Below are 25142 nucleotides of genomic sequence, written 5' to 3' on the forward strand. Positions count from 1 at the left end.
TACAAATTATATTACTGCTGCCATTATTATTATAATGTTGTTTTTTTTTACTATCATAATTAACGTCTTCATAATTTCTGTTGTTATCATTGAAAATGTACCAATCTATCAACTGTGGCGGACCACAAAAGTATCATAACCATTGAAGCAATGTTTCTTCATCGTGTTCTTCAAGGACATATCCTCTCTTGTTAATATGTCGTAAAATATCTCCTCCATCTTGATAAGAGGGTTTCAAAGATACCTAAATGTCCAAAAGCTTTCTTGCCAAGGACTGGTTGCAGTGTTAACTGGGTTCATTAGGAAAGACCATATTTCTGCATCATCCCTGGCTGTTGGGAGGCGCCAGTACTTGGGGCAGTTTTGACCTAGTCAAGGGATGGAACATGATATGGAGAGAGAGAGAGAGAGAGAGAGAGAGAGAGAGAGAGAGAGAGAGAGAGAGAGAGAGAGAGGGGGGGGGGGGGGGGGTCGTGCGTTGGTTAAGTAAAGACGACTCCAAACATTTAGGTCCGATTGTTTTTCTTAACTTTTAACATAAAATTGGGTCTTGTAAACAAAAAATAATTGTTTTAAGGTTATCTTTGTACTTCAGATCTCTGTAAGGTTTCGAGTTTACTTATAAAGTCAAATTCTCGTTTGGTTGTTCAAAGGGTTCTTCTCTCTGTTCTTTTTCCTCCCAGTGCGAGTTTAGAGAGAGAGAGAGAGAGAGAGAGAGAGAGAGAGAGAGAGAGAGAGAGAGAGAGAGAGAGAGAGAGAGTCATATGAAGGAAAAATTACTTCTTAGCAGGTTCCAAAATGGAGCCTTCAACCCCCAAAGCCCTCTTACTTATAGTGTCATAAATATCACTTCTTCTAGTTAAGATCCCTCCAGGTCATCCTAGACCCTTGATTTAAGATGATGATGTTATTTTCTTCTTCCTTCTTGACCTCGTGTATCTTAATTTCTAATGTTATGAAAGTGAGTAAAGAAGGCAGGAAATTTCAAAGTAGACATTATTTAAAGTATTACTAAGATTTATACTACAAAGAATAATATTTTAGGTTAAGGAAATAGACATTACATTCTGTACTACTTCCTGTTCATCATGTAACAGATTTCAGTTATAATGAAATGGTGTTTGTTTTTGAGAAATATTAACGAAGCAAAAGGTTCGTCTCACAAGTTTTCCTTTTTAATTACTCATTTTTATTTCATCCAGATTTCTAAACTCTTTTTTTTCCCAAGTCTTCTTTCTCCTTATAAGCATTCAATTGTTTGGTTTCGATTCTGGTCTTTTTTCCATTTCTTTGCTATATGTGATATTCAGGTTTAACACTTGTTGATACCGTACTTTGTTGGTGCTTTTCCACAATTTCCTTTTCTGGTTTTCTATTGGTTATCTCTTCCATAAATTAATTCCGTTCAAGAAACTGTTTCTATAGTATTGTTTCTAATCTCCCACTCTTGTTTTCATATGAGACTCATATCCCTTTCTTCTCTTAATTAACGTGACAATAGCTTTGCAGAAAATAATATTTTCCTAAATATCTGTTTTCTATCGTTTTCAGCTTTTCAGTGTCTTTACCTGTTAGACTTACTACTGTCTTTCAGTGGAGAATGAATGGTAAATGTGTTTTTCCGATCGTTGTATACAAAAGTGTGTCAAGTAAAACCCCTTTAGAATTTCCTCTTATTCTAGACTACATCTTTCCGGTGTCCTCATAACGCTGAATTGCCTTTTTGGTCATGACAAAGCTTTCCCTTCAAGACAATGATAACTTCATTTTGGGATGATATAACCTTTTCGTCTTATTTAATCATAATTCCGTAAATTTATACTTAGAATAGGAATTGCCTGACTTAGAACTAAACCTTGAAAAGTTTGTTTGATATCTGAGTGAGCTTGTATATTCATGATATTCGACAAAAGATAAAATGGGACAATAGATTTGGCAATTCGTTTCTTGTTTTTTTTAGGAAAATGATAGATAGGATTATAGAACCCGTTCTGAAATAAGGGAATCTCGATTCACACCAAAATAATAACAACAACATCAACAACAACAAAGAGGAGAGAAAGAGGTAAACTCAACATCAGATTCCTTCATCAGCTTCAAGTTACAACAGTGTCTAAGCAAAACATCTGTTGCTTAGCAATTCTAAAATCAATTAAATTGCCATTTTACGAATAGCACTCTCTCTCTCTCTCTCTCTCTCTCTCTCTCTCTCTCTCTCTCTCTCTCTCTCTCTCTCTCTCTCTCTCTATTTGGAACCTGATATTTCAAAGAATACCTTTCCACACTGATACATTCCATAGAAAAATCACAGTAACCACATTTTCGGTATGGCCGCGATACAGATTTACGTCGGCGACGTAAATTTCTCCTAGACTAATTCACTTATCTAAATTCAATTATCAGGGAATTTATCGGTCTGATATTTACTTTGTTTATTGCAATTTTCATGTTGATATCTGCTATAGAAAAGCCAAAGCAGAAGTTTTTATTTTTTTAATATGAGTGCAACGGTTATTTTTGGCGTCGTATCAAATGGCTCCTAAACTAATTTACATAATTTAAATGAAAATTTCATTGAATGTTATTAAATGTATTTTCTCTGATCCTTACAATTTTCATTTTAATATCTGCGATAGAAAAGCTTCAGCTGCCATTCATGAGCGGCCTTTAAAGCATTTAAAAGTATCTATACATACATACATGCATACATGCATACATACATAAATTCATACATACATACATAAAATGAAGTATTACTGAGAAGATCAAGATGTATAGATAAGAGAATAAAAATGTAAATTAATTATCGTGATAGTGAGCGACATTCAACGAGGGAAACTACAAGTTCCAAACATAATACCCGTCCAGAGTTGCAATTATTTAGTTGTTATACACAAAAAAAAAAAGAATAGTAATTAAATGGTTTGACTAACTCATAAAAAATATGCATCACTACTATTCTGCTTTATTAATTTATGGGTGATATTACACAATTTATTTCATCGATTCCTATAACTGGCCCTTTTCTAAGAAGCGTCTTGCAACTCCTGTTCCCTGAACACAAGAACAAACATCCTGCAAATGACAAAGATACAAAACAGATCAAAAAATCTGTTCAACCAATTGTTGCAAAATTCCTGCAATCAATACATTACTTATTTAGGAGACTACATTACGAGATAAATAATTATTTATGAATAAATGAGAGCCCAGATGTGACATTTATTTTGCAAATGTGGTCATAAATTTGTGAGCGTCATATAATTCATGAAACAAACGTTGGCTCTAAAAATGATGTGCTGTACTTCATGAATGTTTATAACCTTGTCATTTTATGATACAGGTAATAATGAACATTATTCGACCGGAAGTTCAATTGCCTTTAATTGTGAAGGATTCATTCCCGCACCAGAGGTGTCTCATTTCTTGCTAATGATATATAGTGATTGTAACTTAGTTTGATGTTATCCAAACGGTATCAGCTGATTGGATCATTAATCTCTTTCCACGCAAAGGAAACAGACTGGGATCAAATCAAACTTAATGTTTACTAAAAGGATGCGTCCGTGTTTTCTGGAACAAAACAAATCTCTTCTCATTCACTGGAGAAACAAAAAGCATAAGGAGTTTTCGACGGAGGAAAGACTTACTTGTTTTGGAGGGTCTGTGAAGTTTACAACTCCCCACACCTCCACCCCACACCCGCCGTCCTTATATTACAGGAAAGTCCTAATAACAGGAAAGTCCTTTGTTCAAGACGATGAAATTAGATAATACTTTTATAGTCCTCTAAGTAACCAATAGATGGCTTCAGAGAGGCCTTTTTGGCAGTTAAATACTGGACACACAGTATTTTAATCCCCAAAGTGATTAATTGTTTTTTCTTTTTTGTGAAAATTCCTTCATGAACATTCTATCAATAATTTCGTTCACGCCTGCTTCTATTATTCACGCTAAGAAAGACATTGTTAGTTGTCCTTCTTTAATCAAACGACTTCATAATGAGAGTGTTCCTAATGGCAGTATATTTGATGTCCCCTCTGCAATAATGTTCTATTTTTGTCCACTTGGTATTTATCCGGAAGATTCTACCCAAATTGTTAGAATCTCAATGTTGTTATACCTAACTTAAATATTAGCAAGAACACAGGAAAGATAAATGAGTATCATTTCCCTCATCGTATGTCAATTTCCGTATAGACTCATCTTCTAATCTAGATTTCAACTTTATGATAAAGCTTTCAGTACCAACAACTATAAAACAATGAAATCCATTTGAACAGATTGTTTTAGGAAAGGATTAACCTCAAACACATTAACATCTAAATAAAAAACTTATTAAATTTGCTAACATATCAATTAAAAGTCACTATTAACTTTTCTAAAATGTCTTTCCGTGTTGCGAGGATCAGAAAGTGTTTCTATTGTTGCACGCTGGATGATGTCAGGAGGGGCTATAGTATATCCCTTTGATGATACACTTCTCTCTCATCCTATTGACAGTAGAGTTCTCAACTGAAACATGAAATGTATAAAAGTCTTCCCTTCGTCAAATGAGGCAAATAAGTTATGCCAAAGGTGTTCTTTCGTTCTCTCTCGGTGTCTCAAAGGTTCTGCTGATGCTCACGTTCATCCAACTGCAGAGTTTATAACGAAGTGTTTCCGGATATATTACTGTCTACCTCTTCTAAAACGTATTTTGAATTTGTGTGTGTGCGTATGTCCCGGTGTAAATCGTGTGAGTTCTCATATTTCCTTTCTGTTACAGAAATAGATTAGATTTTCCAGCGAAGTGACAATCAATCTATTTCAAATTCATTTATAAATCATTTGTCTCCAGGCAAAAGACAATTCCAACCTGACAGAAACTAAAAAACTCAAATCCTCCGAGACAAAATTAATGATTTGTCTTAATATTATTATTGATAAGATATAAAACTATTTTCCATTTCTTCATTTTATTCAAAAATTTCCGTCTTATTGGCTGGTATAATGACTCAGGGGAATATATTCTATTCTATTTAATTTATGAAGACGAAACAAAAATAACTTCACTGAAAAAAATAAAAAGATATATTTCATCGAGACAGGAAGTTGTAGACATATTCGTTTCTGTCCCTTTGTCAAATACTTGACAAAGAAAATTGACAAAACAAATTGACAAAGCGAATAGACAAAGCAAATAGACAAAGCATGCCCTCCCGACATTGCACCCAGAGTAACTCCTCATCAAACCAAAACGACGACGACAGTAAACAACCATCATGGCTGCTGTGATCATAGCTAAGGAATCAATGTTAATTTCCTTTAATGGCTATATCAAGAATAAGAAATTCATTGCGCCTATATAATTCATAATTTGGGAATCTAATCAATATCACCTTCAAGTATCTTCTAATATTACTTTTCAAATATATTCCACTTGACCTCGGAATTTCTCTCGTTCACTAAAATCTCCTTCTGTTACCACGAAAGTCTCGTTATGTTTTGCTTCAGTAAGCAAGAGCAAAGACTCTATTCACTTCAATTATTGGTTATGAAATCTCTCTCTCTCTCTCTCTCTCTCTCTCTCTCTCTCTCTCTCTCTCTCTCTCTCTCTCTGGGGATTAGAATAGGGGATAATTAATCATAATAAACTTTGTGCAATGTTGATAAACGCAGAACAAAAGAATTCATCACTTTTATGAAAGACGAAATTGGAGAAGACAATAGGTAAAGGGATAATGAATGATGATGAAGGGGGAAAACAATACAGGTAAGAAGGAAAGTAAGAAACAACAAAACTTAGGTGAAACCAAGATCAACGAAAAAGGAAAAATAGAAAAACTGTTAAAACGGGGAAGAAATCTTCTCTCTCTCTCTCTCTCTCTCTCTCTCTCTCTCTCTCCTCTCTCTCTCTCTCTCTCTCTCTCTCTCTCTCTCTCTCTCTCTCTCTCTTGTCCTTCATCTTTCATTGATTATGTTTTGTGTTTCACGTCAAACTTTTCTTGATGATCTTTTTAAAGAGAGAGAGAGAGAGAGAGAGAGGAGAGAGAGAGAGAGAGAGAGAGAGAGATGTGGCCAAAAGAATCTATTTGACATCAGCCATCACCTCTTCAATGATAATGATGATAATTAAAAAAAAGTACATAAAATCCGTTTGTGGAAAAAGATTCATAAAGACTTTCAAGATATCTTTGAATTAATGGAATAGGATGATGCAATCAGTGCCAGCACTGATGCCGAGTTCATTGGTTTGCTTAAGCAGAGATTTCAAGTTATAAAGCAGACTGTTTTCTTTGTAATTTTCATTTTTATTTGGGAATAATTTGTTTTCATTAGCGAGAGAAGTTTAATTGATTTAATGTAATATTCATGATATCCAAAGTTAGATGCCTCATTGCTTCAGTTGATCTACGCCTTACGGAAAAATGAGACGAACTGTGTGCGAATAGATTGTGGTCGAACACTTGAGGAAAGTTAGAACCATTTATTTCTATTCAATCATAGAAATATTCTCTCTCTCTCTCTCTCTCTCTCTCTCTCTCTCTCTCTCTCTCTCTCTCTCTCTCTCTCTCTCTCTCCTCAAAGAGATTCCATATATCCATTATTATTATTATTATTATTATTATTATTATTATTATTATTATTATTATTATTATTATTATTATAAGCTAGCCTATAACCATAGTTGGGAAAGCAAGATATTATAAGTCGAAAGACTCCAACCGGGAAAATATCCCAGTGAGGAAAGGAAACAAGGAAATAGATAAACTATAAAGGAAGAATAAACAATCAAAATAAAATATTTCAAGAACAGTAACAATATTAATTATATCCTTCACATATAAAATATAAAAACTTCCGAAAAAACAAGATAGAACAGTATGCCCGAGTATACCCCCAAGCAAGAGAACTCTAATCAGCCGCTTCATGAATGATTTCTCGTCTCGAATGTGCATCAGTAAATAAAGCATATTAATGATGTTTGCATCATTTAATGCTTGGATTCTCAATGAAATATATCCTTCATTTGTGAAGCGAGGAGAGCAGCCAAACCTCATCCTAACGTAGCTTGGTAGAAACGGAATTTAATTGTTGTCTTTTTAAATGAACAAATTTACCAATGGAGTTGAATTACTATCATTATTATTATGAACGTTATTAGTATTACCACTTTTAGTATTTTCATCATTGTTATTATTATTCTCTGATGCCAAATAGGTAACAATGAACATCTAAATAACACCGAAAAGAACAGCAGGTAATCTACACGATTCATCTTACCGCTTCACCTGTGACATCCAGGTATTCTGAAAAGTAGATTTAAACAAAGTTTTATTTTGTGCAGATAGCTGGAATAAGACAAAGATCTCTGCAAGTGACTTCATCTAAAGACATCAACAGTTACAACTGATCTGTAAATTAAAACCAAAGAAGATTGTACGAGTTTTTATGGCTGGGCTGCTATCCATTAATAGCAAATGGGAGATTTGGAACAGAATCATAGCTAAATAAAGAAATGCTTTCTAGCCTTGTTTGAGATCTTCTGTTCCAGAGTAGATGACGTTACGAATGTGAACTTATGATGATGTTTTCTTTCTACCTTTCTCTTATCTTGTAAGCAAATGTCAATTTCAAATGGGCTGTGTGGTGGCCAAAAAGAAATAATCTTAAAAATTAAAGAGAATTTTAGCGCTTTCAAGGGGTGCTTCACTTAGTAAAACATATATACACCCACACAACCAAAACCACATACACACACACTCACACACACATCCATACACACACACGCATACACACACATGTATATATATATATATATATATATATATATATATATATATATATATATATATATATATATATATATATATATATATATATATATATATATATATATATATATATATGAAATTCTTTTCCATACTATTATCTGAAGCATAGTCAAACAGAACAACAAAAAGTCCCTTTTTTATTCGTCAAAGAAATGATAACGACCTTCAAGAGTCATTGTTTATCTGCAAGACATTCATTTGCAATTCCACAAAGAAACGTTTGATGACCTAGATATGATCCTAATGACCTTAGGAAAACGTTTCCTTTTAAGCCGTTGAGGATCAGACCCACTCTCAGAATGGATGACCCTAATTAAGAAATATTCTTTTGCAAGTCTTTCTTAATCAAGGGAGATTTGTGTAATAAACATAGGGGCAATTTCTGCAATATTTGATTCTAGGGATGATCTAATATTCTCCTTAGTATTCTTTTATCTACGTTTATTTTGATTATTTAAACACCATTTTGCAAAGTAATATGTCAAAGAAAAAGGATTTCTACTTGGGTAAAGTATTACCATATAATTGTGACCCGTTGTGATTTCAACAACAGACCACAAATATCACCAATACATTATCAATTGCTACACATTTCCTCATTATTCATATAACAGTATCTGCATATATGGGATTAACATTTCATGTGAATTAAACTATGATTATTACAAGGCCCAATAAACGTATTATCTATTACACGAGCGCCAATATCTAAAAACGTCCATTTCTCTTTGAATTTTACATGTGCCCTAATGTACTGAGTCTGTTGGAACCTTGTATATATATATATATATATATATATATATATATATATATATATATATATATATATATATATATATATATATATATGACCCGATTTAGGTCGTATTAAGGGGGGGTTCAACTTCACGTCTTGGGGAAACAAAGATAGAGACAATTGATGGCTAACACTATTATGAGAGAGGGTAGGATCATGCACCAATGATAGTCGAATTGTTAATTTTCCACAGCTGCTATATTCTATTTAAGCTACAAGGGCGACCCTTAATTAACATTACGTTACTTTACTAATAAAAAGTCCTCAGAGAAATGGTACTGGTTGGCACTCATTCTGGCACCCGTGACCTGAACGTATAGGTCTACACACTCACGCCTCCCAACCTTAACTGACTAAAAAACTATGGGCAGTTCAGCGCCCACCTTGGCCTTTCTATGGCCTGATCGATGATTGGTTGTTTTGACCGAAAGTCTTATGAAGAACCAATAGAGAGAGATTTTGGTGACGCTAACTTTTAACGAACATTTTCGAGTGCCTACAAGCCAAGCCGATAACGACATTCTCAAAGTGGCATCCCACGCCACATTATAACCGTCTTTCCTTTAACAAAGAAGACATCTGTTGACATTCACTTATTCCACAAAGTAACAACCTGACTGTGCTTAGCTCATCACTCCCTTCCCAAATTTTCACGTCCCGTAAAATTCACACTTATCAGATTTTTTTCTCAAACATTTTTTTTTTCTCTCTCTCTTTTTTTTTTCACTGAACACAATCTTTCTTTTTCCACGAGATGTTGCCTCTGAGTACCACTCTCTTCGGGAGCATGCAAACATTAAAATTAAATACCTAAACCAAATCAAAGGGTCTTTTTGGCGTGTTACAATTGCAAGTTACACAAAGATGAATATCACGCCCACAATAGATCATACAGAAACACAAAATCAGGTTTAAATACATCGTCATCGAAATTTGGAGCACAAAATCAGAAAAATAATAATGTTTCAAATGCAATAAAATTTCATATGTACCAACAATCATCACATACACAAATTAAAGAAAATGATAAAAATCAAGAGAAATCAAAATGAATAACTTACAATCCCCGCACTCTTTGATACATTTATCATTATAAGGAAACCATTTCTAACCATCCGTCACACTGCAACAAAGAGCAAACTCAAACAGTGAACAATAATAAAAAGAAAAACATACTTATTAATAACCGAGCAATATTATTTCTCCTGAAAAACAAAAACATAAGTAATGATGTTCAATTTTCAACCCATGATTAATAATTACCTGTAATAGCACTGAAAACCTCCACAGAAAAATGATATTCTTTAAATACAGTATAACACAAACAATGGAAAACCATACATAAAACCATTGGTAATAGCAAAATTGGTACCAACACAAAATAATGAAATTTGAATTATTTCCAACATAACATAAATGCAACAGAAATTTCCCAGTATGATAAATGACATACTCGTGATATGCTTAGAACAAAACCAAAAAAAACGAAACAAATTTTAATTCATCTTTCCACAAAACACTCGGAATGAACATACGTAAAAGAAACCTAAGTTTTATGACCTCAATCACCTCGTGGTAGACATTATCTCAAGACCCACGTTTTCTCGTACTCTCTCGTGCTTGGAGGACGGCACGGACAGTCGCTTGTGCCTCCTCTTCACCTTCCTCTCCCAGGTAGCCAGGTAGCCCGGGGTAAGGTGGCACCGGCTTATTCAGATACCACACCAAGTTGTCCTCCCGGACCGGGCGCATGTGAGAAAGGTGATACTCGCCTTTGGTCCCGGTCCGGATGTGTTGGATGACCGCCGTATCGGCTTTAATTTCTTTTACACGATACGGTCCAACATATGCGGCTTCCAGTTTATGCTTCCTCGGTTGCAACCTTCTTAGATAGATTCTGTCCCCTATCTGTATAGGAGACGTGCGCGTTCGGAAACGCTGATCGTATTTCGTCTGATACTTCTCATTGGCCCTCAGCAAGTACTTTTGGGTTATCTGAAACACTCTCCGAGCCAAATTACACATCATCACCCGATATTGTTCTGTGTTGTATAATGGCAGGGTGTGGGGGTCCATGATAACGGTATACGGCAACACAGGGTCCTGCGCATATAGTATAAAAAACGGTGTATCCCTAATAGAGCTATTATATGCCGTATTTAGGGCGAACTCCGCCCACGGCAACATTTCCACCCACTGGTTTGGATTGTCCCCCACAAGATACCTTAAGATATTTGTCACCTCTCGGTTATGGGACTCGACGAGCCCATTTGCTGATGGCCGATAAGAGGCGATCGTGAAATGATTTATGTTCATGATCTGGGTTACCCCCTTACACACTTCATTCACAAACTCTCGACCATTGTCACTTATCAATGTACGTGGACATCCGTACCTCACTATGAAGGAGCACAACGCCTTCGCAACCGACACTGCGGTTTTGTCCACCATTGCATACGTGTGTGTGAAGCGTGTGAATGCATCTACAAACACACACACGTACTTAAACTGCCCGTCACCGGGGGGAAATGGACCCAAAACGTCCATATGCACTCTATTAAACTTAACAGGCACTATTGACCATGTTCTGGCCTTCGGGATCACATGGTTGTGGTTCCGCATAGTGTTACACACATGGCACTTATTAATAAACCTAACAATGTCTTTTTTCATCCCTATCCAAAAAAATGACTCTCTGGCCCTTCTCAAGGCTCTCTCTATACCTACATGTCCTGCGTAAGGACTTACATGAATTACATGGATGGCTTTCTCTATCAAAGAGGAAGGGAGAACAACGCGAGATCGGATATCTCCCGGTCTCTTTTCATGCTTATAGAATAGGATATCGTCTTCGATGAAGAACTCATCTCGTCGCATGCGCAAGAAATCCGGGAGTTTGCTACTCGCATCTCTCACGCACCTCTTGACCTGTTCGATCCAAGGTTCAGATTTTTGTCCTGCAACGAGCTCACCCACACTCCAGCCACACAAATCGATCACACACTCATTCACGGGGCATTCTCTCTGAATTCCCCCCGTGGAACTTCCAACATCCACCTTCTCCGGACAGCCCTCGTCCTCTCTCTCTCTCACACTAGAGTTGCCAAGTTCTTCCCGTTTTCTATGCGCTCCTCCCACAGGTGTATTTGACCCCGAACTCTCCTGTTGTTTTCCCTTCCGCCTTGCCGACCTGGTTGTTACAGCCGCTATGGCGGTCCTGGAGAGAGCGTCTGCTACTTTATTTGACTTCCCCGAAATATGCTCGAAATTTGCAATATCAAACTCTAACAACCGCTCAATCCACCGAGCTTGCCGAGTATTTAATTCCCCTTTTTTAAACAAGTCTCGCAACGGCCGATGATCTGTATTTATTTTAATTTTATGCCCAAGCAAGAAGTAGCGGTGTCTCTCCAGCATCCATAGAATTGCCAATGCCTCCCTATCGAAGGTACTGTACCTAACCTCTGGTCCCTTTAAAGCCCGTGAAGCGAAACAAATAGGCCTCTCATTCCCTTCATCATCAACCTGAGAAATGACTCCGCCGATCGCGATCTGACTCGCGTCGGTCGTTACTAAAAAGGGCCGATCGAACCTTGGATAAGCCAGAAGTTCGTCGCTCGTGAGTGCATTCTTTAATGTCTGAAAAGCAGTTTTTTCTCTTTCTCCCCACTGAAATTCAGGCCGCTTCCTCAATGAATCTAGCGGTCGTGCTATGTGACCGAAGTTCTGTATAAACTTACGGTAATAGCCAGCGAGCCCGAGAAAACTGGCTACTTCCTTAGCGTTTCTTGGCTCTGGGAATTCCTTGATTGCAGCTACTTTATCGGCACAAGGCCTTAGGCCTTCGGGCGTTACTATGTGCCCCAAAAATTCTACCTCTTGTTGAAAAAATTTACATTTGTCTAAATTAATCTTCATCCCCTGACGTCTCAAAGCTTCTAACACTTGTATAAGATTTTTTTCATGCTCGTCTGCCGTAGCCCCAATTACAATTATATCATCCAAATAGACAAAAACACTATGTCCTAGCAATGAAGCTAATACAGACATCATCACACGAGAAAAATGGGCAGGAGCATTCTTTAATCCGAAAGGAAGATAATTATACTCAAGCAACTGATCATTTGCTATAAAGGCCGTCTTTTCTTTACTCTCTTCAGCTAAGGGAATTTGGTGATATCCGGACTTTAAATCTAAAGTAGAAAAAAACCTGCTTTCCCTGACTTTAAGTAACAGTTCCTCGATAGAGGGCAAAGGGTATGCATTATCCTTGGTAACAGCATTTATCCTCCTATAATCTACGCATAATCGAAAAGAACCATCCTTCTTACGAACCATTACAATTGGAGAAGCCCAGGGGGACTCGCTTTCTCGAATCGTACCTTGCTCTTTTAATTTATTTATTTCTCTTTCAATTGCCTCTACATGACAGACGGGAGTCCTATAAGGTTTAGAACGAATTGGGGGGTGGCTGCCAGTCTCGATGTTAAATGGAAACTTAGTAATTCTCCCTGGGGTTTCATCTCCAACTGCAATTACGTCCTCAAAATTCTCTACAATATCTCCTACTCTCTTATAATAATTAATTGGTGTCGCTCCAATAGCTGTTTGACGGAGCTTTCTCAGCCTTTCCGGACCGGGACCTTGACCATGGAAAGATAAGGTCGCCAGTGTCCGTTCGGCTGTCACAAATGAACATAACTCAAGGTCGCAGACCGACTCAGTGCCTAAGCGGAACCACTGGGTACTTACATTCATAAAGGGAATTTCAACCTTTCCTTCGGTAACGGTGGAGACCCCTGGATACATGAAATCCTGCCACTTTTGATGTGGTTTCACGTATACGAGGTCACCTTCGCGCATTTCCGGTGCGGGTGCCACTGATAGGGAGTAGAGGGAGGAGGGGGGGATTGATTCACCTGCCTCCGGCCCGGCAGGAACCGCCCCTGCTGTCCCCTTAGCAGTGAGGGCGACCCTGACTTGTGGCCGAGTTTCCCCCATAACTGGTATCTCTGTCTCTTCTCCTGGTCCCACTTTCCACCTCACTTCCAGCCCCTCCCCATCGGGGCCCCGTATTGTCATTTGTTTCTCCTTGATGAAATCGATTCCCAGGATAATGGGAATATCCCCCATATTTAATGTCGGAATGACATAGAAGGCATGGGTCACTTCTCGACCTTGAAGGATGAATCTCTGTCTAACGATACGTCGGGTCATCAGTTTGTGACCCCCAGCTGTGTACAACACCAGGTACTCCTTCGATGTTTGTATGGCATCCGTCGCCAAATGTTCTTCCATAAGGGAGACACTGGCCCCGGAATCAAGCAGAGCGCGTTGGATACCCGATCCCAGCTCTACTCTAAGAACGGGGACCGCATTCCTGCTTGCATGTGTGGGAGCGGCGGTGGGAGGCGGCTGCTCTACCTCCCGAACCCGCTCTGGCACTCCCGGGGAAGTCGCGCTCGCTGACCCGGGGGTATCCCTTACTGCTGGCTGGGGTACTGACTGTCCTCCCCCGACGTCACACTGGGGGGTGACGTTTGACTCCTTGGCTCTTCTGTCTTCGGTACTGGCGGTTCGGACAGACGGCCCGCGGGACCGTTGGTGCCCCTCCCGCGTTGTCTTCCCCTTCCTCTGGTTGGTGAAGGGGGAACGTGATCCCTTGAGCCGACGCCGTTTTTTGGACAGCTGTTCAGTAGGTGGTCTGTGGCATGGCATCCAAAACACCGCCGCTGCTCGACGGTGGGGCATACAGCTCGGAGGTGCCCCCTTCCCCCACAGTTCCAACAACTGCCATTCACTGCATCCCCACTTCTCGGACCCCTGCCTCTTCGAGGTCCACTGCTACGGGTACCCCGCCCCTGGGAGGCTGTCAAAGCCGGCTGGGTGTCGGGCTGCCTCACCGCCTGGGCTGCAGCTATCGTGGATGTCGGCCACTGGTTCGCCCCTTCCCCCGCTCGTCGTTCCCTGTATACGCGCAGCGCTGCCTGTACGGTAGGAAGGACATCGTACAAGGACTGCCCGGGAACTTGTAGGGCGGCCGTGACTGACAAGGGGAGCGCTTCCATCAGTTTCTGTTTGCAGTATCTTTCTCGCCATCCTGGGTCCTTACAGCTTTCCGGAGCGAAACTATTTAAATCTCTAGACATCCGTGCGACGAAACACGAGAGGGATTCTCCTGCCCGCAAGGTTGGCTGGTACTTCTGCCACAGGGTCGTCTTCTCAGTTTCAGCGAGGCCAAACCGTTTCAAGAGTTCGTTTTTGAAGGACTCCCAGTCCGTTGGCCGACCCATCCATCCTAGTAACTTGTCGGCTGCTGCCCCGGTTATCTTCTGGGTGGCCAGTATAATCCGATGTCTATCGGACCATCCTGCAGTAGCCTCCTCTACCACCGCCAAGAAGGCTTCAATCGAAAAGTATCCCTCAGCGGGTTGGGAATCATTGAACTCGACAATCGGAATCGTTGGTACCAAAAGATCACGCGCTCGCACTGGTTCTATTGAAGGTCCCGCGTCAATTTCCGACCGAGTTGAGGTTGTAATGTCACTTCTATTGTTCTGATCTTTCTGCATGTATCTACGTATTTCCGCCAATTCGCGCATGAGTGTTTGTATGAGTATTGGTGCGCCTGTTCCCAAATTCTCTTCCCCGAGTACCGATTCTACAATAGCTGCGGCATTCCTTTCCCCTCCCTCTCTGTTTTCGTCACCTCCACTGAGTGTTTGTATGAGTATTGGTGCGCCTGTTCCCAAATTCTCTTCCCCGAGTACCGATTCTACAATAGCTGCGTCATTCCTTTCCCCTCCCTCTCTGTTTTCGTCACCTCCACTCGACGTCGAACTTCTCGTGTTAACCATTGTCACTAGTCTCTTTTGTTTCCACTTTTTCAAAAATCTCACGTCGGCTAAAATCACTTAGCACAGACGCTAATTTGTTAATTACCCCACAACACCTGACACCATTTAATATGACCCGATTTAGGTCGTATTAAGGGGGGGTTCAACTTCACGTCTTGGGGAAACAAAGATAGAGACAATTGATGGCTAACACTATTATGAGAGAGGGTAGGATCATGCACCAATGATAGTCGAATTGTTAATTTTCCACAGCTGCTATATTCTATTTAAGCTACAAGGGCGACCCTTAATTAACATTACGTTACTTTACTAATAAAAAGTCCTCAGAGAAATGGTACTGGTTGGCACTCATTCTGGCACCCGTGACCTGAACGTATAGGTCTACACACTCACGCCTCCCAACCTTAACTGACTAAAAAACTATGGGCAGTTCAGCGCCCACCTTGGCCTTTCTATGGCCTGATCGATGATTGGTTGTTTTGACCGAAAGTCTTATGAAGAACCAATAGAGAGAGATTTTGGTGACGCTAACTTTTAACGAACATTTTCGAGTGCCTACAAGCCAAGCCGATAACGACATTCTCAAAGTGGCATCCCACGCCACATTATAACCGTCTTTCCTTTAACAAAGAAGACATCTGTTGACATTCACTTATTCCACAAAGTAACAACCTGACTGTGCTTAGCTCATATATATATATATATATATATATATATATGTGTGTGTATATATATCTATATATAGATATATATATATATATATATATATATATATATATATATATATATATATATATATATATATATATATATATATATATATTTATATATATATATATATATATATATATATATATATATATATATATATATATATATATATATAATATATATATATATATATATATATATATATATATATATATATATATATATATATATATATATATATATATACACACACACACATATATATATATATATATATATATATATATATATATATATATATATATATATATAGGCCTATATGAGAGAGAGAGAGAGAGAGAGAGAGAGAGAGAGAGAGAGAGAGAGAGAGAGAGAGAGTTGATGCGTACAGTTCTAACTAATTTGCGTAAGTATTCTATGACCTTATTTCCTTTTTGGAATCAGTAAAGTCAAAGTTTTCTTCGTGGCTAAATCAACTCCAGCCACTTCCTTATGACTCTCCAGAAGATGCTGAACAAATCCTCATCTCCGGAAGGTGTGACTCAGGTGCCTCAGTCTTATTCATTCATTCTCATTTCAGATAGGTTTTTTGAATCTAAGAGAATCTTTAGAATCGACACAAAATCATGCTTAATAATTGAGACATTTAAAATGAATAAGATAGACATATCAACACTCGATTCATCTCTGAAGAATTCATTATGACATTTGGATCTCACGATTCCTTAAAACAATTCCTCATGACCTCAATTATTGTGTCAACGACCCATTAAGGTCATCAGCCTTAATTAAGATATTAAATGACCTGGTTAAGATAATGAGGTATCGTTTAGATTCTCTTTCCTGAAGTCAAGATTTCCCTGAGGATTCATTTCATCCTAATGGAGGAACAATACGAACTTATTAAGATGATGGATTATGACAAAAGTCTTGATGTCATCATTAATTCGATAAAAGCATTCTGCATTCATCTATATTATTATTATCATTATTATTATTATTATTATTATTATTATTGTTATTATGGTCATTATTACTTGCTAAGCTACAACCCTAGTTGGAAAAGCAAGATGCTATAAGCCCAAGGGCTCCAACGAGGATAAATAGCCCAGTGAGGGAAGGAAATAAGGAGATGAATAAATGATGAGAATAAATTAATAATATATTCTAAAAACGGTAACAGCGTCAAAACAGATATGTCCTATTTCAACTATTAACAACGTCAAAAACAGATATGTCATATATAAACTATAAAAAGACTCATGTCAGCCAGGTCAATAAAAAAACATTTGCACCAACATTGAACTTTTGAAGTTCTACTGATTCAACTACCCGATTAGGAAGATCATTCCACAATTTGGTAACAGCTGGAATAAAACTTCTAGAATACTTTGTAGTATTGAGCTTCATGATGAAGAAGGCCTGGCTATTAGAATTAACTGCCTGCCTAGTGTAACGAACAGGATAGAATTGTCCAGGGAGATCTGAATGTGAAGGATGGTCAGAGTTATGACAAATCTTATGCAACATGCATAATGAACTAATTGAACGACAGTGCCAAAGATTAATATCTAGATTAGGAATAAGAAATTTAATAGACCGTAAGTATCTGTACAACAAATTAAGATGAGAATCAGCAGCTGAACACCAGACAGGAGAAAAATACTCAAAACAAGGTAGAATGAAAGAATTAAAACACTTCTTCAGAATAGATTGATCAACGAAAATCTTAAAAAAGTTTTTCAATAAGCCAACTTTTTTTTTGCATTTGAAGAAGACACAGACCTAAAGTGTTTCTTAAAAGTAAATTTGCCATCGAGAATCCCACCTAAAATTTTAAAAGAGTCATATAAATTTAAAGAATCATTATCAATACTGAGATCTGGATGTTGAGGCACCACCGTCCATGACCTACTTACAATCATACTTTGAGTTTTGTTAGGATTCAACTTCATACCCCATAATTTGCACCATGCACTAACTCTAGCAAGATCCCTATTATGGGATTCAAAAACTCCAGATCTACATCCAGATGGAATTGATGCAAAGAGAGTAGCATCATCTGCCTATGTAACAAACTTGTTTTCGAGGCCAAACTACATTTCATGTGTATTTAAGTTGAAAAGTAATGAGCCAGGAACGCTAAATATCACTTTCTATACTCACTAAGGTGCCCATCAACAACATCTATTACTTAAAATATTAATAATGGTGCCATGTCAAGATCCATCCACTTTGGGTTTCAATACTAACAAGTGGCTTATGATTAACATGATTAAATATGACGAATGCAACAAATATTATACAATAATTACTCTTTCCCCTTAAGGTCAAGTGTAGTGTAGTATCAGAGTAAGAGTAGTAGGATTACATAGATGTAGGAGATGGCAAGATGGTGATATAAGTAACTTTGCAGTCTGAACCAGCGACGAGTTTCTTCACGGGGAAAGAATTTGTCATAGGATTCATTAGATATTCTCAACCCTTTATTTTTTAAGGGTCTCCAATAATAGTAGATGAAGTGCAAATTAATAAAATAATTGTTACCGTTTATGGTTGTTGTTGTTGTTGGAGTATTATAGCCAACACTTGTTGTTGGCACGGGCCTTTCCCTTGGTTGGCCCGTAGATAATCTGTAAAATTATAAGGTGATTACATTATTGGAAATTTGAAAGGTTTTTAGTAGTAGAAAAAGATGTGGACAGGGTAAGGATGATGGTGGTAGTAGTAGAAGGCCATCATTTCTCGGATAGTGGTAGTTTGAAAATTGGGGTGTAAGGCTTTTGAAGGATAGAGAAAGGGATGCAGGTGGGGTTGTCCAACCCTTTACTCCCTAGGGTCCCTGCGGAGAGTTTTTAGTGGTAGATTAGTTGAGAAGTTACAGAGGATGATGTGAATAGAGCCTTACAAATGAGGGGATGAGATGGTGCAATGAAACGATGAGGTCTTTACCTTGGTGGAGGTAGTGTTGAAAGCAACTGTGAGTGTGTGTCTGGAACTTAAACTTGATCAGGCTCTTTCCAAAATTTTTTTTTTCTTCATCTACCACTATTTATGTAAATTATTACTAATTCTTCCTAAATGATATAAAAAATTCCATTCAAAGTTATCAAAAATAATTATAAAAACAAAAGCGTATCTTTAAACGGTCAAAAAACCCAAACTCTTTTAAAATACATCATTATGTTGATAAAATATGTTTTTATCTTACCCAAACTCGTCCGGAATTTGCCTAATATTAAACGTTCACTGAGATTGGAGGGAGCCTTTCTTGTTCCATCTGTAATCAATAGGTAAAGAAACTGAATGATAGAGTAGAAACGTGAAAACTTTATTCTCGTTGACTCTAATGGAGATTGATTAATGCAATTTTCCATAGATTTTGCAAAAATAGAAGAACTCGCAACACAGTTTTCTTTCGTTTCCTGTCTTGACTTTCGAGGGGGACTAAATGATATCTAATTCTATACCATCACTTTATCTTAGTCTATATGTTAATGAATGTTGCATTTTTTAATCCTTCTTATTCTATAATGACCTTTGGTCTTTTTCTAGTTAGGTTTGAGGGAAAACACGAAGATCTGGTCTTCTATTCTGTTGTAAGAGAGGAAAGATAGCGAGTTGTGGAAAACTATAGCAATAATAGATTATTTTCTTCCTTATTCACATTGGCAATTTAGATAAATTGAGAGAGAGAGAGAGAGAGAGAGAGAGAGAGAGAGAGAGAGAGAGAGAGAGAGAGAGAGAGAGAGAGAGAGAGAGAGAGAGAGAGAATTTTACTATAAAATATAGGCATTTAAAGCAAAGCAATGAAGGAAAAAAGACAATAGAAAGGAAACAAAGAAGTTAACTTGAGAATATTTTCCTTCGACCTATGATGGAAGGAAGACAAAGGAAACTCCACCTCGAATGACTGTGAGTCACTGATCAGACACAGTCACTCTCTACATATATAGTTCCCCTGACTGACATTAGCCCGGAAAGTCCCACCTCGGACAGTAAGCCACTCACTGATCAGGCACAACTCTCCTGCACGTATAGTTTTCCTGACATTTGCTCGTTTATAAGTGAGTCTTTTGGTACAGTGGCAGCGTCATATTGACTTAGATGGAAAGGCCAGCATTCGATTCTCCCAACAGACGAGGGAAATAAGTTTTGTTGCTGCTCTTATTAATAATAGCTTATCATTAGTTGGAAATTCGTAATTTACACAGCTAAGTATAATGAATTATAAAATTAATAATTTATTGTTTCATTATACCTGTTTTCTTTCTTACTATTTCGTTTGAGTTTAATCTTTACTTCTGCCAACCTTTCCAACCTTTGGTATTGCAATCTCCTGATTTTCCAGATAATTAAATCTTTGCTTAATATACAGATTGGTAACAGTAATTACAAAAAGCAAAATTATAACATCCAAGTTTGAACTTCTAAAGTTTCAATGACTAAACTCTTAGACTTAAAAGGAACATTCAATTATTTAGTTGCTGTTTTCACTAAAACTTCTTTCAAAATTGAGGTTATGCAAAACCAAAGAAAACTGAACCATTGTGGAAGCGTTCACTATAAATCCCAAACTGATTGTTTGCCTAAACATTGAGTTCCTTACTCAGATATTATTCATATGTTGTGAGAAGAAGAAGAATAAGAAGAAGAAGAAGAAGAAGAAGATATAAGTTCAGTGCTGGGTCAAAAATGGACTGCATGCTCAGGTACACTGATATCAAGGTGTCAAAGATTTTCACATACTGCCCTAACTAGGTTATGGCCCCTTGGTCAGAGTTGAGGTCTTGGTGTATCTTCGTCAAGTGATGCTCTGAGGACAGCAGAGAAGTTTGGAGTAAATTGTGGAGTGTAAACATTTAACAGAAAACAAAGTTACATTTGCATAAATTCTCTCTATTAATGGAGGTAACATGGGTTCGGTCTGCATGTTGACTATCTGAGTGGAAGGAGCGCACCCTAGGATAAACCTCATTACTCTATTTTGGAACAGTTCTAGAGGTTGTAACACCTGTCTGGGTAATTGAATTAAAGTTGGAGATAAATAGACAACAACTGACCTTAGGAAGAGGAAATAGAGGTTTTAGCCATGGGGATAGATTTACCTGTGGCCCTGGTGGCAAGCCACTTGATGAGAGTGAACCGAGGCTCCAGTCGATCAAGAAGGTTTTGCACCATGGGGTGAATTCGTTGTCGCACAGATATAGCAGGGGTAATCCTGACTGGTGAACCTTGATATGTATACTGTGTGCAGTGAGGTATAATATTCCCACCCATAATGAACACTGGCAGGTCTCGGAGATTCTGCGCAGAGAAGACTCTGCTTTTTTATCTGGGGAGAGTATGAGGCCACAGGAGGTACAGGACCTGTAGAAGTCTTGAAGGACACGCTGAAGGTCTCGATGGGTAGTGGAGTGGATACAGACATCATCAGCATAGCAGGTTACAGTGGTTCCAGGGATAGCAGCGAGGAGAAACAGTACACGGTGCATAAGTATATTAAAAAGAAAAAGGCTCAATACACCGCCCTGAGGTGTGACATGCTCAAATTTTTCATAGGAGCTACATACACCCTTAAAGAAAACACGTGATTTTCTATTACTGAGATAACTGTTTATCCACTTCAGAAGGTTTCCTCTGACACCAAATTCGACAAGCTGATCAAGAATTATATCTCTGTTGGCTATATCAAAAGCACTTTTGAGGTCTAGGAAGGCAACTACACTCTTAGAGGACAATCGGGAGTAGAGTTCAGCTAAACAGTGAAGAGTACTCCTCTGTGGAAGAAAGCCATACAAATGGGGAGAAAGTTTTTCTTGTAACTGGTACATTAGTCTGGTTAGTAATATACGCTCAAACACATTACTAAAACATGAGGTAAGGGAGATAGGCCGGTATTTATCAGTTCCATGCTTTGGTATAAAAAAATTGTGCCAATGGTCCCGGCAGCAGGTACATATCCATGTTGGTAGCAAAGATTATACAATTGTAGAAGAGGATTTCCATGAACCTTCAGGAGGAGACAAAGCACTTGTTAAGTAAGGCCATCATCTTCAAGAGCAGAATTTTTATTTCCCATACCAGCACGTCACAGCTCATCCTCGGTGATCAGCTCTTTGTCCTCCTCGTATGATTCCAACAATGCAGCCATCAGACGAAGATTGCGTAAATTGCTCTGGGAAGAAAGTGCTTCTTGGATTTGTACAGGGAGATTACTGGACCGTGACTGGGTTGACCAATTAGTGATGAGATCCTCTGTGCATATGCTTGTGGACTGTGATGAAGTGCACATGTGGTTTTTTCTTGACAGTCCTTTAGATGAGAAGCCACATGGTCCAAATGCTAGTCTGGTGGTTAATTAGATCAGTGTATATATACCATGACTCAGTGTAGACACACTTCTGGAGAGCATCCCTCGCCTGCTGATATTGAAGTAGATGATTGGTGTCGGTTATGTCTGAAAGGCAAGACCAGCATTGGCTGCAACTCTCTCTCTGCTTGCTTAATGAGTTCATCCAAGGTCCAAGCATGGGAAACAAGATGACTTTTAATGGGATGTCTGACAATATATAGTTGATAGAAGTCATGGGTAGCTTTCACCAAAGAATTATTTAGGTGTTTTGGAGAGTGTTTATCAAAGGTAGGTAGGACATAGGAGATATATGAAACATATGTTGGGCAGTACTTGGGTGGGATGTTGATGCGGGTACAATGATAGTGGTCACTTGGATGAGTCTGTATTGCGTATTCTAAACATAAGGCAACATGGTCAGAAAAGAGCGAGGGAACAGAATGACAGGAGACATGTGATGCCACGAGCCCAGATGTAAGAATATGATCAAAAGTGCCCCCGTCCACCCCCCCCCATGGATGTGTGTAGCACCACCTGTATCCCATCTGGTTAAATGGTAACGATGGATGTAGTTGAGCAGAGGAACTCCACTGCGGTTGGGGATCGGAGAGACATCACCTAGATCTGGGTGTCTGGCATTGAAATCACCCATGTAGATCATGCCATGGTTTGTAGGTGTAGGAAGTGCTGAGAGGTTAATTAAGCCAGGAGCAGAGTAAAAATTGCATAATCGAATATGACCATCACCTATCTTAGCCTGAAAAAGTTGGAAGGTCATGATGAGCGAAGGAGTTGATGAGGGAGAGTAGAGTGGATGTAAGTAATAAGACCATTCCTGAAATGATGTACATATGAAACATAACCGGAGAGTGTTGGAGCTTCATCACCTGGCTTATCACTGCCAGAGAAGGCTTCTTGAATAAATATTACTTATGGGTGATGGTAATAAACATATGTCATGAGTGTAGTGAGTCTGGAGTATTGTATAACTTCAAGGGCATTCCATGAAAGGACATGTAGTTGCATGAGTCTAGCGAAGTTTACCCTTAACGCTGCGAGCGACAGGTCGAGCACGTACTGGAGAAGCAGCACTGTTAGATGGTGCACCAAGTGTAGGAGGCTGGGCTGGCAGGAGGCCACCAACCCTTTCAAGACAAGAGGCAACAGTGTTTAGCTTCTCAGTATGTGAGACAACAGAGGTCATGAGAACTTGTTGTGCCTTGACTAGTGTGTCGAGGTTACTTGTAGTGGTACCCTGCTGAATGATCAAGCTATCAAAGAGTGTCGTTAGTGCTGTACAGTGCGATTCCAAGACAGCAACAGCCTTACGAAGTTTTGAAATTTCAGCTGATTCAGGAGGGCATAACGAGGAGGTTGACACTGGTTGTGGTGGTGGAGTCAGTGGAAGTGACTGCGTGGAACATCCATGCGAAACATTAAGTCCTGCTTCACCACAACGAGGGCATTTCCAATGCACAGTCTCTGGAGTTGATGCTGATACTGACAATGATGTGGAAGCATTAGTAACAGGTTTACGGTATGGACAGGTGCGTGTGGAATGGGCTGCAGCACACCAGGCACACTTAGGTAAGGCAGAGCAATATAGGGAGATATGGCCAGTACCCCAGCAGTTAAAACAGTTGGGCTGATCCTCCTTCATTCTGCGTAATTCACAAGGAAGTAGGCAAGGGAAGAAGGAAAACTCATAAACAGATGGTGGTGGTTCTAGTAGACTCCATGTGATGACAATGCGATTAATAGGGTTCCCATTTTGAAGAAATCTTCATGCACTGTATACACCAGGTAGTTCCTTAGCAAGGTTAGGGTCTGCTTCAATAGAGTAACGAGTAATGAGATATGTTAAATACTTACGGGGTCTTTCTATTGAGTCTTGAATATTCAGGCTTATGGACAGAAATTCACCACCTTTCACCCTGCCAATGATGTCCTCATGACTCCTTGCAATATATACAAATTTAGATATGATAGCAGACATCTTTACCTCTGCTAGCTCCTTATCAAGATTGAAGGTTCTGTTTACTTCACTCAGCCATCGTAGAGGTTTCCTAAGAGCTACGGGTGACAAAAGATGGAGGAAAGGCGGGTGGCAGTTGCAACAAATGGAAAGGTTCGTTCATCTTCTCTCTCTCTCTCTCTCTCTCTCTCTCTCTCTCTCTCTCTCTCTCTCTCTCTCTCTCTCTCTCTCTATATATATATATATATATATATATATATATATATATATATATATGTGTGTGTGTGTGTGTGTGTGTGTGTGTGTTAGTGTGTGTGTGTGTGTGTTTCTTCGTTCATAAACACTAGCTTCCAATGACATAATTCTTATCGTTATAGTTCAAAACGACCATTGGTTTACAACTCGGAAACAATACATACTTATTTGGTTCTTGTTTTTGCTTTTATCTTAGGTGATAAGGGCATTGCCTTATTGTTGGCCGAAACGGAGGGGGGGGGGGGGGGATTCCAAGTAATAATTTGGTAATGAAACGATAACTCATGTTCTAATTGTACTCATATCAACCTACAATTATACTTATGCTTGCCATATAGGACCAACTGTTTCGAAATGTTTGTATGTGTGTATGAAT

At 38.6% G+C, this 25142-nt stretch overlaps 1 protein-coding gene across 1 annotated transcript in view; it reads right to left on the minus strand.

Annotated features, from left to right (window-relative positions):
• The window catches only part of LOC137618901 (uncharacterized), a 48299-nt gene extending 34685 nt beyond the window's left edge, over positions 1-13614 (minus strand). Inside the window, exon 1 of the mRNA XM_068349102.1 lies at positions 13533-13614. Within this exon, the coding sequence (XP_068205203.1) occupies positions 13533-13614 (82 nt within the window). The remainder of the gene's footprint in view (positions 1-13532) is intronic.
• Between the last annotated feature and the right edge of the window lie 11528 nt (positions 13615-25142).

The sequence above is a fragment of the Palaemon carinicauda genome, chromosome 25 (assembly GCF_036898095.1).
Source record: "Palaemon carinicauda isolate YSFRI2023 chromosome 25, ASM3689809v2, whole genome shotgun sequence".
NCBI lineage: Eukaryota > Metazoa > Arthropoda > Malacostraca > Decapoda > Palaemonidae > Palaemon > Palaemon carinicauda.